General features: G+C 37.7%; 1 protein-coding gene and 1 long non-coding RNA gene across 10 annotated transcripts in view; one reads left to right on the forward strand and one right to left on the reverse strand.

Moving 5' to 3' along the window:
• The window catches only part of LOC145964452 (uncharacterized), a 160,800-nt gene that overhangs the window by 113,003 nt on the left and 29,586 nt on the right, over positions 1 to 18,211 (reverse strand). The gene's annotated exons all lie outside the window — the stretch shown is intronic.
• Unc-13 (protein unc13 homolog) overlaps positions 1 to 18,211 on the forward strand; it is a 92,482-nt gene that overhangs the window by 54,303 nt on the left and 19,968 nt on the right. For 4 of the 6 annotated variants that reach the window (XM_083087001.1, XM_083087006.1, XM_083087041.1 and 1 more), the window contains 4 exons: positions 4,628 to 4,702; positions 7,286 to 7,505; positions 9,423 to 9,543; positions 12,533 to 12,639. In XM_083087001.1, coding sequence (XP_082943127.1) covers positions 4,628 to 4,702; positions 7,286 to 7,505; positions 9,423 to 9,543; positions 12,533 to 12,639 — 523 coding nt within the window. Of the gene's footprint in view, positions 1 to 4,627; positions 4,703 to 7,285; positions 7,506 to 9,422; positions 9,544 to 12,532; positions 12,640 to 16,449; positions 16,557 to 18,211 lie in introns of all 6 variants that reach the window. The other 2 variants (XM_083087015.1, XM_083087031.1) reach the window with 1 other exon arrangement.

The following is an 18,211-nucleotide window of genomic DNA, read 5'->3' on the forward strand; positions in this document are numbered from 1 at the left end:
CCATTGAGAAAAACACGCTATATCTATTTATTAATATTTTTTTCTGTTTTTCTTCCTCCCTCCTAAATATTTAGTTGTTGAATAAATAAATGAATAAAACACATCGATCAAAATTTACTAAACGCGAATATTGTGCTTGAAATTTTATTATTACGATATTTCGCAAATATTATATATAATCGCGTCAATGATCGTTATGCAATCGGCGAGAACATCCTGCTGCAAAAGTTGAATTCAATGATGCAATCGGTTTTCGAGCGGTGCTTTTATCTCCGATGGATCGATCGAAAATACTAGGAAACTCGCGATTTGAAATTCGGATCAGTCGCCCATATACTGTGATGATCTGTTCCGCTTGTCGTATAGACAATGTGCAGAAAAGAGGCAAATGGTCGCGAATCCTTTTAAGTAAATCGCTTTCCGCGTTTGCTTATTTTGGCCGACGATTCAATAAAAAGCGGTTAAAGAAATTGAGTTTGACTTACGGGAAGAAAGAAAAATAAAACATTGAGAGAGACCGAGTTTATGAAATGCGGACATATCCTTGCATATTTTTCTGTTTCTCTCTCTCTCTCTCTCTCTCTCTCGACTCAATTATTATATGTATGATGACGCGCGTGTTCCGAGAACGATAATAAAAATGTTTTGCCTACGTCACACACATACACACGCAAGGATGTCATTGCAAGCTAAGAGCTCGCGTGTACAACTAGTGCGTGATGCTTTAAATGAAATTCTTAAGTAGTTTATCGATCGTGCTCCGGAGAAAAGCGCTCAGTGGGGATAAATGTGTCGCGAAAACTGATTTAATTTAATACTAAAGGAGCGAGATACATTATTGGCGGACTAAACGTAATCTCATCAGATCAAAAGTTGAATAATAGAAAATTAGATTTTTCGATTGACCCATTTAAATTTAAATTTTACTTTGAAAATCGGGGTTTTGCATAAGAACCGTAATTGTATTTTTCTACAAATTACATGAACTTTATGTTAGAAGATTTACCATTCCTATTCTTTCCCATGAAAGTAGCATTGTGCTCCGCATCCCGAATAAAATCTTTAATCTCTTTTTAGATCCTGGAATCCGATGTCTGTCTTCTGTATGTTTGTCTCCCCGTTTAATGTTAACAGTTTATATATATATAATTGTTGTGTATCTCTCACGTATAATCTTAAATCCTAAAATCTCGCGCCGTAAAATATATTTTATGTGATCATGTCGTGAATAAAATTGTCCAGGCAGTACGCGGAAAGTGCGAAAAGATTACTGGGATTATAATCGCGAAACGTTTACGTTACGGAAAAATTGCGGTGAAGTAGCAGTGAACCATGCATTATCAGCATTAATGTCGAACGAACGAAATTGATCGACCACGTGTAAAACGCGATTATCGCCCAGTGATATTGACCGTTTAAATTCATCATGGAGAGAAATATATAAACTTCTAAAATACACATTATCAATATGCGTGAATTCTTAATATAATATCGGTTTTAAAAAAGAAACAAACTTATTTTTTATATTTTTCTATTATTTAATTATATATACATCTCTCTCTGTGATGGGTCAGTTCTAATTACGTCCGTCGAACATTGTTTCTGTGCCTCTCTTGTGCCTAATTTTTAAAATACTATATATCATAATTAAAGAAGAAAAAAAGAATTGCAAGTGGTACACGTACTAACCGGCATATAATGCTATTTTCTTTGTTTGTTCTCTGTGGCGCCCGTTGTTGTATCCACCTGAAAATACCAAAACCACTCACTGAAAAAAACCTCTCAAAAAATCTCAAAAATTCTACCTCCAGGTCTTGAAGGTACTAATTAAATGCCTCGTTAGCCAAGTCAATTAGAAGCTTGTTCGAACGTTTGCATGTAGATTTTTGATTCGTCTTTCTTACTATAGCTCATGTATGTTATAACATTTTTTCTTAATTTACATTTTTTCCATCTGTTTTACGATTCATATTCTTGTCTTGGTTATTCTTGCTCTGTCTGTCCCTCTCTGTTTTACAACTTTTTCATATTCCATTTCCGACATTACATTCTTTTTCTGCTGATGATTCATTATATGCTTCCCTACTTGCGAGTCGTTGAAAGTCGCGTTCTTCTCGAGGGTAAGGTCAACGATATCTTGATTGCATCTCTAATTTGATACGATTCTGTTAGGTATATATTCATTAGTAAACAGAGGTCAAAGTAATTTTACCATTACGCGAAACGTGCTATTTTATTTTCCGCGGGTGAAATATCGATTGCGAGAAAAACATGTCAAATCTCCAGCGACTCGTTAAATGAACTGATGGGTGATATTTTGATCTGTATAATTAGAAACGAGAGATGTTTGCACTTCAACGAAACGCATTGTTACCGTGCTTTTTTAATGGCTTATCTGTAACTTAATGTTTTGCATGCGAATGTATAATCACACCTTTTATAAGAAAACCATTAGAAAAATTAAGCAAATAAATTAGCAATCTATTTTCAATTTAAAGAAGCTTTTGGATAATTTGGATAATTCATCACCCTCTCCCGCTCTCACTCTCTCTCTCTCTCTTTCTCTCTTCTTTCTTTCTCACGTGCATTTAAATTTAATCTACGATGATTCGATAGTTCCTAATCTTTTTGATAAAAGCAATTAGTGTCGTGAGATAATTTTGTCTCATTTTATTATAGTCTGCGGAATTACTCACTTCAATTATGAATAAATGTTCTGATAGTCGTAGGTGCATGTGTTACGAATAGTTATGAAAATACCATATAATCAAGTAAATAATTTTGATAATGATATTTAGAAGCAATTAATTTTAACAGCAGCTTTGGTTCGATCGGCAATATTTTCGTTTTTCTTGTTTATTCGCTTATTTTTCGTGGTGAAAATAAACACGAAAAACGAAGCGAAGATAAATACAATGCCATTTGAAACAAAATGATATCGCGCGCAGGTCTCTCGAAAGAAATAAAATTAAATTACTATGGTACCCCCGTGCAATCTTGCAGCATTTTCTTACTCGAATAAAAAATATATTAGAAAAACAATGTGCATAACAACATATGTCAGTTATGACTGATAAAAGCGAGATTAGCATGCGCGAAATTAATGCCTGATTATCGAGACGAAACAATGGGGCGTGCACGGTTCGCGGGGTACGGTGTACATAATATCTTAATTGAAATCTATGCTAACCACAAATCCTATCGCTCACCACACCTATCAGACACCATAAGCTAATTAGATTAGATTCCCTCTCCGTAGAGATTCCTCTATGAGCTCTCTCTCTCTCTCTCTCTCTCGTTTCTCTTATCCTTATCTTTCACTATTCCTCTTCAACTGATTTACATACGTTCTGGCGTTTCCTCTTCATTCGTTTCCTATTTCTTGCCTTTTTTCCTGACTTTTCTCGCTATCGCTCTCTTGATTCTAATTTCGATTTTGTATTAAATACACTACATGTATATATGCATTTTCAAATCGGACATGCAAATCTACGTAGCATTGAGACTGTGCTCGACTTTATTAATTAAACAGGATTAATCTTTGATTAGCCTCTGATACAATTTCCGTTTTGAGTCTCGAAATATCGTAGCGTATAATCTAAAATCTGTTCGAGTTGAATCTTATCACCGGTTTAAATATTTGCAATCTTGTTTATTGACCGTTAATTTCAACTCGACTTTGCGCGAAGATAATCATGAGGATAATATATTAAATTTATAAACATTTGTGCACGAACGCGAACATTCCGCATGTGCTCTTTGATATTTGTCGTAAAATATGCTCAAACGTGCAGTAACTAGTAGTTAGCATCAAATTTGTAATACATTTCAAAAACACGTGCACTCTTGTCCAGTTATATAAATGTCAATCGATTGCATAAGAGGCTCTGGATTAAATATAAAATATCTAAAGAAAGCATCTCCTTTAACATTTGCAATACAATCTCTTAGCACGGTTCTCTTTCTCTCTCATAAGGGTTCGATATGTGTATATATAGTATATATATATATAAATATAATATTCATAAAACTCACACTAATACTTCATTGAAACTTGTAAATACAAGTTGAACTTCATCGATTATTTCATTTGGCATGTAATGTCACTGCTTCTTCTTACGTCACAAGACTTACGTTACACATAGGATTTCTTTTCGGCTTTGAATTTGTTTTTACCTCGCAACTTTTCACGACGTTATTACGGCGGATGCAATTTAATCTCGATGTGAAGTTGCTTCTTTAAAAATGTACTGACACTTCTCGATTGATTAAAAATTGTTATTACTTTTGAATAATTCTCATCACGTAACGTTCTTTCGTCGTGTCACTCACTCTTGTTTTAATCTCGCAAATAGCCACGTTCTAATCTCGATGTTGAAAATGATTTGTAAATAACACTTTTCGAAGGATTTTCCTGCGTTTCTTTTTCTTTCCGTTTCTTCATGTCTCTCGATTTGTTTGATCTACTCTACGCTTTCTCTCAATCTCTTTTTCTCTCTCTTTCACTTTCTTTCTCTCTTTTCCTTTCAGTTTCTCAGTCCCAGGACTTGAAAACTGACTATGCGATAGAGAGAGACTGGAAGATTACTCTTTTATCAGATGTACATTAATCTCTATTTTTTCCCAGACTATGGCGGCGACGAAGAGGAACGCTGGTCTTACGTCCGCTGTACCGCGAGCGACGCTGAACGACGAAGAGCTGGTAAGGACTTGTCCTTTAGTCACTGTACTTCATCATCGTCACTCTGTGTCACTGTTTAATAAATCAAGAGAAACGTGTCTATTTTATAAATAAAAAATTAGCTATCATCGCGCTGCGCCGTCGATATTTAAATATTATTTAAAAAATCGGAGTAGTTAAGCTCTTTCTCTTAGAGGTACTTTTCAAGATAACTGTTTCTCGTATCGCGAGTACGCAATGCATCGCATTACGAAACGAAACTCTAGAGTTTCATCACTTTTATAACACATTCGGGAATCCTGCAACGATTGCATAAAGGAAAAGCTCCGAAAGCGAGAGTAAAAGATGTACGCGTAGTTTCTAGTTAGAAGGAGATTTATGGCGAGAGGTAATATCGGAAGAAATATGGAGACAGGTATCAGGCAAGAGTTAGGTCGCACATCATTTAATTTTAAGTTTCAATAGCGGCGGGAAAGACCGGCGCCGAAGGAGCTTGACTTAACTATTGGACTCTTTCTTTTTTTTTCATACGAAACATGCTGCATTTTATCCTCATTTCCACGCTATTTTCTTTCACGTAAGTGTGATTTAGTGATGTTTCTGCTCTTTCTCTCCTTATTTCTATTTACTTCCTTTTCACACTATGTTATTTTCGAGCAACACGTAGTAACCTAGTGTAAGGTACATTAGCGGTTAGGACCATGATACATGCGTACGCGTCACGTATGTACAAGAAAGTACACGCATACGTATGTATTAGCTGAAAATAGCGGTTGAAACACTCACGAGTGTGGATATTTATATATTTAGGATATTTATAGGAGTCTACGAGATATCACGGCGCAGGATATCAATTAGAGAGAAATAGCTAGATTAGTATTAGGAGTTTCTGATTTCTGTGACGTATTGAATGTTCCTATATCGAATATCTGAGGTCCTATTGCGCAAGGTCACTTTGAGGCAAGATATTCGGTATCTAAGCTGATCTCGAATGCGTAATTTAATTAAGCATCGAGAAAATAGATCGATGCGATTTGAAATTCAATTATATCATTACATAAATAGAATTCTTGTTGCTATTAAATCTGTACAATTTAAGCGCAATAAGATTTATTATTGCATCCAAAAATTTGGATCGAGAATATTTATATCGTGTTTCCGCGGTATTTCTGAAAAATAATGCGTTGAAGAGTAATTTTTGCAGAATAATTCAATTATGTATTTATGTCGAGTTTTACATCGAGATAATATTTGAAAGATTCATGCATCGAAGGAACATTCCACACGCTTCACACGTTACTAAAGTAGTGCTTTTTAGCGGATCGATGCTTTTACACTCTTGCTCTCTCTTTCTCTTTTTTGCTAGATAATTTAACAACATCTAGAAAATATGCTTGTTATAAAATTTCCCGGCGTACGAGACTTTATGAAAAAGAAAAAAATTTTCGCGAAAGGAAAAGAGACGGCGCGTGAAAATTTTAGATGTCCGACACGGAACGTCGATGATCCCTTTAGGATCGACAAGTTTGCCTTCGTGAGTTTGTGAAAGTCTCCTAGATAATCCTTATTTCAAGCATGGAAAAAAGAGGAAGTCCGGAAAAGAAAGAAAAAATCGTTCTTAAAAGAAATGCTCTCGAAAATCAAAAGCCGAACAAGGAGAATCATGCTTTTTGATTTCGAGTTGCACAAACAAGTAGGAATCTCAAAACAACCTCTTCGCTTCCATTAGACCTTCACACGGGTTCCTTCCTGAAACTTGTGTACTGCATATGGTTTACGTGCACATAATTATATAACTAGGATTTAAAGGCACGAAGATCCCCGATTAATAATTAAATTCATGAGAGGTAGTTTTTACGCAAGAAACCGCTTGGACAAGAATGAATGCTAATCCTTTGGTATTCTACTTATAATTTAAAATGCAAATTTTAAATTAAAGCGAGTAGATCTAGATACCTCATACAAATTAACGCGCATTGAAGATCGATAAAAGTAATGCGAAATAAACAATAAATCGAGAAAGCAATTTTCTTAAAAGGTCAGAATAAAATGGTCTCATTTTTCAACTAAAAATAGCATTGCTGAGATATAATTCCTGATATAATCCAATATATCTCTCATACGGTTGTTCGATTAATTTTTCATACACGAGGTAATAGAAGAATGTTATAGTATGTCAGCAGCCGTGACATGCTCACTTCATCATGTATTGCTCTGTGAATATCGGGAGCTCACAATGTTCAATTTCTTTTCAAGTTACAATAGATGTCGCCGGAATAATATCGGAAAATTTGATAAATGACATAAAACGTATTTTATCGTTACATTAATATTGGGGACCAAGATTTTTTAAGTGTCAAAGGTGACATTTATTTTTCCAAAGGATTAACAATTCACGATAATGTCCAGCGAATCGTCCAGCGTTTCGTTCTCTCGAGGATCGTGATATGTTAACGTTTATGCGAGCAGGAGACCAAAGTAGAAAAACAAATATTTGCGTAAACCGCTTATCCATATCCCTTTATCTCCTTTCCTGTCTCTCTCCTTTCATCGAATGCTCACTTTCGACTTATCGGCGATACAATCGCGATGATACATCCGCAGAAGATGCACGTGTACAAGAAAACCCTGCAGGCGATGATCTATCCCATATCGTCGACTACTCCTCACAATTTTGTCACCTGGACTGCCACATCGCCGACCTACTGCTACGAGTGCGAGGGTCTTCTCTGGGGCATCGCTCGACAGGGAGTGCGATGTATGGAGTGCGGTGTTAAATGTCACGAAAAGTGCAAGGACCTCCTGAACGCCGATTGCTTGCAGAGTGAGTAATATCAGCCTTTATTTTTGTAAGTTAGCCTCCAAGCGCATAACTATAAATGATTATTATTATAAAGATGTATTGAATCAATTATATATTTCGTTTTGCGTTTAATTGCTTAATCGAGACTTGCTATACTTGTATGAAATGATTAAATTTCGGAAGAATATCAAATAAATTAATATCATTAATTAATCAAAATCTCGTTGACGAGATTAAAGCGATATCTCTCTCCACAGAGAAGTTACAAATGTATTTAGAAGACTTCGAGGTCATAAAGGCTTTCCTTACCGGACAATAAGTAACCGTAATTAAGAGCTTCGAATCTAGTCTTATTAAGTCTCTCATTAACGAGTATGCAGTAAAATCGGTTGCCCTTTGGCAAACGAACAAGAGCCAAAAGAGGTCGAGAAAGGCTTTGCGGTTCGTTAGACAGAGATTAGTGCGAATGAATAAATTTCAACAGACATACATTCGATTCTATTTTCCTCTTCCTTCGTCGTCGCTACTTCGATGTGAATTAATATTTAATTTGCTCCGTAAGATACTTCGATTTCAAGTCCGTTGCATCTTGCAATCATTCTATTTCCGTCGTCTTGTCAATAAACGGATATTATCCTCGTGCCGTAAAATCGATTCATACGACGGAATAATCGGGCGATTGTTAAAGCGTGCAATTGAATTTCATAAATTAAATTGTTTCGTGCGGAAAAATAACTTTTATGAACGCGCAAGAAGCCATTTTGCGTTTTAATTCGCTAGATGAATCGATAATGCAACGCGATGAATTTTACGAACCAATTTTCATTAGCTGGAAAAATCGAGAGGTAACGACATGTAATGTCGGCCCGTCCATTACACTTTCAATTTGAGCTCAACGGGATCTTCGCAGTTTCCTATATACGTATTCTTTTGTCACGACACCATTCGCCACCGATTTGTGATAAGGTTTCGAAACTAATGATTCCCATCATGTACCCGATAAAATTTCTCCCTTCGATCGGACAACCCACGATTAATTTACGGTCTCTCTACCTTCGATTCACCGCACGACGCTTTCCTTTGCTTTATAATTCCGTTCGCGATTACGTAATTTCCCCTTCACCTATTGCAATTTGTAGCAAGTATTTTACGTTACATCTTCAAGATTTCCTTTCCTTCTTCTTTAACCGGTTTTCGACTCGCGACAAGATTTTTCAGTTCGTAAATGAAATCTATGTCATCGGGTACGAAAGATTCGCGTTCGCATAGAATTCGAAACGCGATCAATCATCACGTGTATCGGATCGCATGCAAAATATTTCGTTATCATTCGCTATCATTCTTGCATCTAACATATCTGATGTCCAACGATTACATGTCATCAAAATTGACACGACTATTATACAACGCGCAAAATGCATAGCCATCTATCACGATTTGTGATGCATGTTTTCAAGTTTGTATATAATTTTACGAAATGCAATATCCCCATTGTTATACACGCGACGTCGTGTTATTAGCGCTCTATTCAGGCGATACCGGAGTACGAAAATGTTAGTATTACTCAATTATATATCGATGATCGCACGATTTTTGTATAAAATTTTCTGTCGGGAAAAATCCCCATGCAAATGTGTTTATTTGTAAGCTTTATATAAAAATACGTCTATAAAATGCATATATATAAAATAAATTTCATTCGCGTGTTAAATACATTTTTCTTTTCATCAGAAATAAATCGTTTTACTGATGTTGACGATAATACATATACATTCGTTTCGAGGTAAATTAATTTACAATAAATAATTGCATGTAAATAATTAATCAATAATTTTGTTGAACTGTTAATAATGCAGTCAACTAATTACATATATGCAAACATATGCGAGAGAATCTCCCGAATATATTAATGCTTTACTATTCTATTCATTTTTATAGGAGCGGCTGAGAAAAGCTCCAAGCACGGCGCTGAGGATAAGGCGATTAGCATAATTACAGCGATGAAGGAGAGGATGAAGCAACGAGAACGAGAAAAACCAGAGATCTTCGAACTGATTCGGTGAGTTTCCGCTTACATTACGCTCGCTTCTTTTTCTTCTCTTCTTTTGTCGCAGCCATGGAAATTGATGCGAAGCAACGAAAACCGTACTGTCGATCGATGGCAGTTCGAGGACGAACAATAACGTTGATCGATGTAGATCGATCGCGACGCGATTCACCGATCGCCACTGCTCGCTGGTTAAAAAGTTCATTGTCAGTTTCGAAAGAAATTATATATATGTATCTTGTAAAGGGACTATTTAATGTCGCCTGCGAAAACGGCACACTTTTAAAAGTGAATCAAAAGTCATTTTGCGGAATTAATTAGTCGCCGTTATTAAAGCTTTCGAATCAAGTTTCTTTCCACTCGGAACTCGTTTCCGCTTTGCGTGAGATGAGACTGTAAGAGATTTCACGAATAAATTACCGCTACCGAGCCGGATCTATTATACACGATCTCAAACATCACAAATTGTTAAATGCCCTATAAACGTTGCTTGCGCGATTATTATAGTGTCATGATGCAACAACTTCTGAATAGCATAGTGTGTAAACCCACGTGGACAATGCTTTACGATAAATGGCAAACACGATTCACGCTGTAAACTTCGAAGTATGTATTCTGTTATCTTTGTTGGTACAGTGTATTTATTTTATGACTTCGCACATAATGCATATCATTATTGAAAATCTATCATCTATGATCAATTATCTTTCTATTCAATTGCAAAAGCTAGAATCTATATGCCCAAAACACAAGTTAGATTATTTTCAGATATTAATTTGCAGATAATAATTTATGTGTATATATATTACATATAAGTTAGGAAACGTGTATAGAACAAGTGCCGAACAAAAGAAACAACAAAGAATAACGCGCGACAATAATAATAATGACACATTATTCAATTATAATAATCTTCGCAATATCATTGATTTAATGGCGTGTAGCAAAATCCGCTTGATGCAATAAACGTTATTGTTCGATCGAATAAATTGTCGGGAAACTAAATAATCCCACAAATTAATATTATTTCCGCTCAATAATTGACATTGACATTTACGTGTATATTTAATATATCATTTTCTAATTTGAATCCGTACTAAGACGTGAAAGAAGCAAAAATCTCACATTATTCAACATTCGATAGATTCGATAATTCGATAGATTAAGTAGATATAAATATGTTTATACGATAGAGATAACTTTGATCTGTTTATGATTCGATATCAAGCAGATCATATGTGTTTTCAGGCGATTTGTATAATAAATGATAAATGGATAACACATAAGCGGCTTAGGCACGCGGTATTGCCGTAATAACCATCTAATCACATTTGCGTATCTTATGTCAATCTGTCGCATATCTGCCGTCGCTCGTAATTAATTAAAGCGTCGAGCTATTCCGGACATTTCAACCTCTCGCGCTGCATTTCGATCTTATTATCCGTATCGGCTTATCTCGCGATTATAAATATCGATGCTACGAGAAACTCTGTACGAAGTACAGTTTCGTAAAAGTCAACTCGGCAGGCAGAGGATATTAATGAATATCAACGTTAATTAATCTCGGTCGTGCGATTTGCATTATGAAAGACCGAATAATCATAGCGATAAACCAATCGATCGATACTTGTTCAATTAGTCGCACGTTAGCATATTATGGAAATATGCCTCTTTTTCGGTGTATATATAATTGGAAAATGTATTTACGCAATTGCCGAGATTAATTGTGAAGTAGTTAATTGCTCCGTTGAATATGCACATCGATAATTTTTGCAAATCATTTTCAATTAATACGTTGGAAATTTTCTCTGACGAACTTAGCAAAGGTGATACACTTTAATACGCTTTCATCAGTAAATGTATGAATTAATCAGTGCGCATTAATATTTGCAGATTTTAATGCACACTGATATCTTCGCTTACGCTGAGTATTACCTTAATTTTGCGCTTCTATGCGCTGTAATTAGCACGTGCGAAATTAGTGGAACAGCTGCAACATTCATTATCACACGCTTCAGGAAAAGCGCTCGAGTCGCTTTTGCAAGAAATATATTCTATACATCGCGAAATGCTACGCTCGCGATAATTATACATATTGAAAATTATAATTAACTTAATATCTCAGGCGACAATAATTAGTTGTCAATTAAAGGCTGTCTGCTCGTTCGACGGCGACCGACAGGAATATAATCCGTCATTAAAAGAGACACGCAGAGACAATAGCGATGCAGTGGCGACGGTTGTAATAAACGGAGTAATATGTAACGAAGAGTAAGCAAAGCTAAAGCGCGAAATCGTCACCATTACATGGCCCGATCTCGTCTTCTCTGATGGACGCATGCTAATCGCGACAATCCGTTCCTGTCCGAATTTCGTGGATATAGCACTGCTCATCGAACGCCGATACCGTACTATCGGGCAATCAACGTTCTCGTTAGCGGCTTGATCGATGTCGCTTTAATTAGAGACAACCGCTTGTCCAGTGCATTCCAAAAATTTCCACCGACTTAATTGCCGTCGCAGTGTTATGCTCGATTCTCGTCGTTTAGCCTTTGTACTCGCGAAATAGGAAAAAAATTTAGCAAGAACAATCGATGACACGAAACAATTGATCCTATAGAGAGAATTCCTAAACTGTACGCATACATAATCGTTCATGTTTCGAATCGCTAAAACGAGCGTACGGTTTTTACGAAATTGGAAAAGAATAGCTAAATAAACGCGTCGATTTCAATTTCGCTTATCCCATCGTCTTTTTATTTTTTTCCTTTTCTTTGCAACATTACTAAAATAAAATATTTCGCGACCGAGATAATCTTCCTTTGAGAATGTCTCGTGACGAAGGCAGTTTCACAGCGAAGCTATCTCGCGACGGGCAAGCTATTTCGCGACAAAAGATTATCTCGAAAGAACGACGAGTTCACGATGCGAGAGAGACAGATAAGACGAGATCGCGGCCGCTGGCACAGCTCATGTGAAAGAGAGTCTCGTCGGAGTTTAGGTCAGTCTTCGGGGTCGACGAAAAGGCGCACTCGGGTCACATGATGGCAGTGGAGCAATCAGTTTTGGACGGTACCAGCAAGTGGTCGGCGAAGATCGCTATTACAGGTTTGTGGGCAGCTCGTGCTCGCCGACTCCTAAACTTGGTCTTTGTGCACCTCGTGCGACGAGCGAGCATCGGTATCGGTGCTCGCCCCGATATGTGTGCTGCGTATGCCTACGTATTCTTTGATCTACGAGTCACCCTTGTATATATCCCCGTACATACGATATATATATATATATATATATATATATATATATATACACATATATCGTATACTTATACTTAATGCGTGTACGCACACAATTTTACACTTTAATATTCTCTCCTTATTATCGTTATTATGTACCTTGTATCGTCAGATCTGGCGATAATGACACTTGGCTCTTGATGGCTACCGCGCGTGGCTGTGTTGTATTGATTGCCATGAACGTACCAACATTATACAGTGACTGACCGTCCCATTATGTAATTCCATTATTAAAACGTCGTTTGACCATCGTGCGACAACGCGAACGTTACGAAGAGGGCTGCTCTTGTGTTCGAGCTAATCGCTCGAATAAACTTGTCTACCTCTATCGCTATTGTTTCCTTTAACTTCTTTATATGTATCAGTCGGGATATAAATCGCACAATTTAACTGTCTCGCGAGTTTACGTAAAGTCACGATGGACGAGCTACTTTCGTGTATCCTCCTCTGGAAGCACCTTGACTTACATCCCGTTTAACAGATATTAAACTTACTACATGTATGTGCGCGTATATGCTATGCTGCTGTTTTACATGTGCGTGTATGTGTGTGCGTGTGTGTGTGTGTGTATTGCGTTTTTTTTTTACGATTTTACATTTGTTCGCTGGATGTAACGATATTGCGCGTCCTGACTGTTAGTGTTCAACATCATTAATTGGACATTACCTGATATTCGCTTCTTTCTCTTCCCTATCAGAGTACCTGTTCTTTTCCTTTTTTTTCCTCAACTGTACTTCTCTCCCCTTCAATTTCGTGCCAATTTCCCAGCTGCCGTCGTTGCAACCGGTCTCTTTCTCAACGAAATCGAGTTTGCGAGCAGTTCTCGCCTCATTCGTGCGCTCTCAGCGATTTGCAGGAACTTTTCTTCCTCAGATAGAGAGCGCGGAAATTCGTGTTTCAAATGAAATCTCTCGCGAATCGGTTCGAATGGTTTTTCCAGAAACAACAGCTCGATTACATAGTTCGATAGTGCAGTGAAATGCACCTCAAAATGCTCGAAATATAACTCGGACAGCCAGTTTACTTTCTATTAGCGGATATTAAGATCACCGTTTCGTATCTACAATCCAGTATTCGCACGTTATTCTGATTCCGCATCAACATGAAGATGTATGAATTTTCACAGTGTTTAAATGCATGTGTATACATTTATCTACGTGTTGTGCGGTCGTGTTGGCCAGGTATCGCTCTTCTCTCTTCATTGAGAATTCAATCCAAAGTCCATTAAGGTCACGTGGCAACTTGTGGCGGCAAGTATGTGCCGTTGCCATTGTTTAAGGTAAACTGTCGGCCTGACTATAATCGTCGAGCTCCCATGAACGCGAATCCCTGACCGATAAGCCAATATCACACGCAACGTCTATCGAAAGCAATTTACATCAACCACCTGTAATTTTACAGGTATATTGAACACGCGTTCTCTTTTCCTGCGTTCTGCTGCGAGTTGATAGTGGAAGCATCGATCATCGTCTTGATCGACACATTATTCCAGCTTCTGGATCGAAGCGTTTCGAGATAGAAAGTCTCGCGTGTCGAAGGAAAATGAATTCATCTTTATTCTTAATTCTTCTTTGTTGAATATCGTTAAGTTTGCCTTCGTGAATATAATTAATTTGGCGATCTGCATTTGCACCATATTAGGATGGGTCACGATTTAAAAATAAGAGACAAATATATTCATCTTGACATACATCTCGAGAAATAAATTGCGTTTATGAATTATAGATGGGGCAAAGTTTGCCAGACGTAAGGCAAGAATGGATCGATACATCCTATGAAAGTCTAGTATAGTTTCTTCATTTAAAAGTAGCCTCATAAAGTTATTACGAAAAAGTACCGTATCAAGTTAGTATCGTTTATCTATTTCTCGTAAACAAACAGTGTGCTGTATCGATTCCGCGATTTCTCTTCCACGGGCTATTACCGCAGGAAATATATTGCACGAGAAAAGTACACGATTGTGGAAAAAGTAACCTGACCGAAATAACAGCGCGAGCGAAGGTACACATTTGGCCTTTTTTTGTATTCATCATTTCTATTCCACATGGTAGTAGCGCGTCCCCGAGTCCATTGTGTTTCCGAATCAAAGAAAAAAACGAATCTTTTTCTTTCATTCATCTCATACTATTGGGAATAGAAGAAACATAAGTATATATAGTCTCTTACAACGTATTCGGTGTACTTTACGGAGAAAAGTTTAACGACATTGATCGATGGTCGTAATTCAAAAGAGAGTTTTGCCCCATCAATTCTTTCTTATTTTCCATATTTGAAGTCGCTCGGGAGAAAGTCAAATTTTATCTTCGTCTTCTAAAATAATAATCTGGCTACAAAATTATACTTTAATGTTTTTATAATTTTTCATAAAGTTTTAATTCTCTCTCTTTCTCTTTCAATGTAAACTGAAATCTTTATTCACAAATAAAAAGTATTCATCATTATTCTTCCATGAAGAAGAATAAAATTAGATTTTTCCGAACTGTACAGACAGGCGAAAATATATTCTATTTTTAATTAAATGATTATATATAAATATTTATAGCCAAATCTATTTGATATCTTTATAACAACTCATAGAGCGATAACGCGTTGCGTTTATAAAATTGTTTGTGTTCATCTTCGTGAAATGATTATTACCAGGAAGAAACCAACGGAAGTTCCATATTGGCGATGCGCCACATAAATCGAGCAACAAGTTTTCTTAAGCGATAGACGCATCGCCTCGATCAGCTCTTCGTACGAGGCGATATTAACTTTATGGTAGATTGTTAACAGGTGGCATGACAACATTCGTTACCAGATTTGCACGATCGTGGCGTGACAACATGTATATCATCGATCGATTTGTCTCGCATATTCGCACGCTTTGGACGGATATTTGGATAGAATTTCAATGGTTTTCCGTTGTATGCGCTTGATCAACTTGATTCAATTTTGTTTCTTCTACCATATCCCTGTATTCTTCTTAATATTGTCTTCTTCGATGTAAATAAAGCCAACTGTACCGCTTCTGACGATTTAATTTCAAGAAATAAAAGTAGTCTCCTTTTTCTGATCATCATTTCATATTTGTCGAATTCGTATAGAAATCCGTATAGAATATTCGGCTTGTGTGTCGGGAACTTGCGAGAGATACATTGAGAAAGAAATGGAAGAGACAGTTTTCAAAGCTACTCCATCTCGGATTGAGGCGCAGATTTGAAACACACATCTCGCTTTGCTTTCACACGAGATACACGGGTGTCGAGATATACTCATATTTCGGATTAATCTCCGGGAAAAAAAATACTACCTAGTGTCCTGGCTGCGCGAATGCGTTCCCGCTAGTATAGCTGAGCTGCTGATTATGACTGCCGCCGCTGTTGCTGCTGCTACTGTTGCTGTTGCTGCTGCTGCTGGATGGCTGTTGGGTAATTACGGACGATCTCCCGCCTCGCAACGATTCCACGTCCTTCGGTGGCCTCTGTAAGACGTACACCTTCTGATCGTCTCGAAGATGTCCCATCTTGGGAGGATTCTCTTCTTCGAGCGGTCTCTAAAGAGCGTGAAATGATGATGGCACAAAAGAGGGTACGAGAGGTTGTCGAAGGACGATCCGATGACGAGGACATTATCTTCTTTTCAGCACAACGTTTTCAGTGGACCCGGATACACATATAGACAGTCTTGAGCAGGCCGAACAGATCGTCCTTGAGGGCACCAGCAAGTGGTCCTGCAAGATCGCTATCACAGGTGACACGATACTGATACCTTTAGAACGTTTTTAATCATCATTCACCACAATCTCAATAACGAATCACTCAATTCTTCTATAATCATACACGCTTGAGACACACAATTACACGAAAACAATTAGTGAAGTTTTATGAACGGCTGTAACATTTACTTCTTTTGTAAAAAATAATTACTCTCTCTCTTCTCTTCTCTGAATCACGAGATACTAAATTTTCTAATCATCGAAATATATCGGGATGTGTGATGACCAAGGATTTACGATCGCTGATAGATTCTCGGATGAACTTGAAATGAAACTTCGCTTCTCGCGGAAACATGATTGCAGATTCATCCGTCAATCCGTAATCGAGAGCAGAAGCGGGGACATTATGCATCTTGCGCGCGGTTCGTCAAGCACGGTCTCACATATCTCGATTTTCCATCACTGTATTCTCGTACACACAACTTTCGCGATCCAAGAGCAAACACGAAAGATCTATGTCACAAAGCACTATCGGGGTGATAACGTATCGTGATATATGATGCACAACGCCGTATACTCCTCCGCGTACTCGCAGTTGTGCACCACCGTGCTTGTGTATTGTATACGATCGATGCACTTCCGTCCGGTACGAAGTCGAACCTCTCGAGGATCGATCGATCGAGCGACATAAACCTGAATCTCCGAGTCGTCGCTGTATCTGTGGGCGTTCTCTCTCTTTTTCGCCAAGTTTCGAAATATATTAAAGTTGAACAACGCTATTCGCTATTGTACCCTCGCTACACTCTTGTTGTTACAAGGAAAACTAAGGCAATTTGCGTCAAGTTCCGCCGGTCGGTGGGTCGAAACGCATAATACGGACGCTCCGTCATCGTTGTCGGTTTTAACGAAGCGATTTGAATGTATCTGGGAAGTACCTCGTATGCATTTCTAGGACGGCGTTGTATCGAATCGGTAAATATAACGGACGGTCGCATATATACGCCATCTGAAAGTTATCTCCGACCATGCAACGTGCGTTACCTTTGACAGCGGGGACTTTTAATTCTTTCGATTTTCATCAGACCGTCCCGTTGCCGTACATCAATAAAAATGCCAAGCGCCGAGGCGTGTAATAACTTTGCACGATATTACAAGGATAGCACGTATGTCATAGAAAATTACACTTCCCCGTTTGAAATTGCAATCGTGGTGCACGGCCACGAACGACGTGGCAGACGGGAAACTGCATATGTATGCGCTCCTTCTCGGAGGAGATCGATAGTTCAACGTGCAGACAAGTATGATAGCTGTGCTCAGCCTCCTCGGCTCATTCACGTCGCCCTATGAATACATGTATTTTTTATCTACTCAAAAAGTGCATAAAAGAATACAATCGAGAACGAGAGCACATTTCTTATTAACCGAGAAATACTGAAGAGTTCTCGTCGGATATGATATTATTCCATCGCTTTATCGCAAGAAGGTACTATCGATTGTCTCAGCACGCTTATCTAATATTTTAAGCATGCAAATGTAGCAGAGAATGCCAATGTATCCGAATTGACAGCTAGTAATAAGGATACAGTCGAAATACGATCAGGGACGTCACGTCGGAGAACGCACAAGAATAAAAGGACTTGACGGAAAAAAGGGGGGATTTCCCATGGGATTTTATTCTTTTTCCTTCTAT

The sequence above is a fragment of the Camponotus vicinus genome, unplaced genomic scaffold, assembly GCF_025532165.1.
Source record: "Camponotus vicinus isolate PSW18456_S1 unplaced genomic scaffold, iyCamVici1.0 SCAF_1, whole genome shotgun sequence".
Classification (NCBI taxonomy): domain Eukaryota; kingdom Metazoa; phylum Arthropoda; class Insecta; order Hymenoptera; family Formicidae; genus Camponotus; species Camponotus vicinus.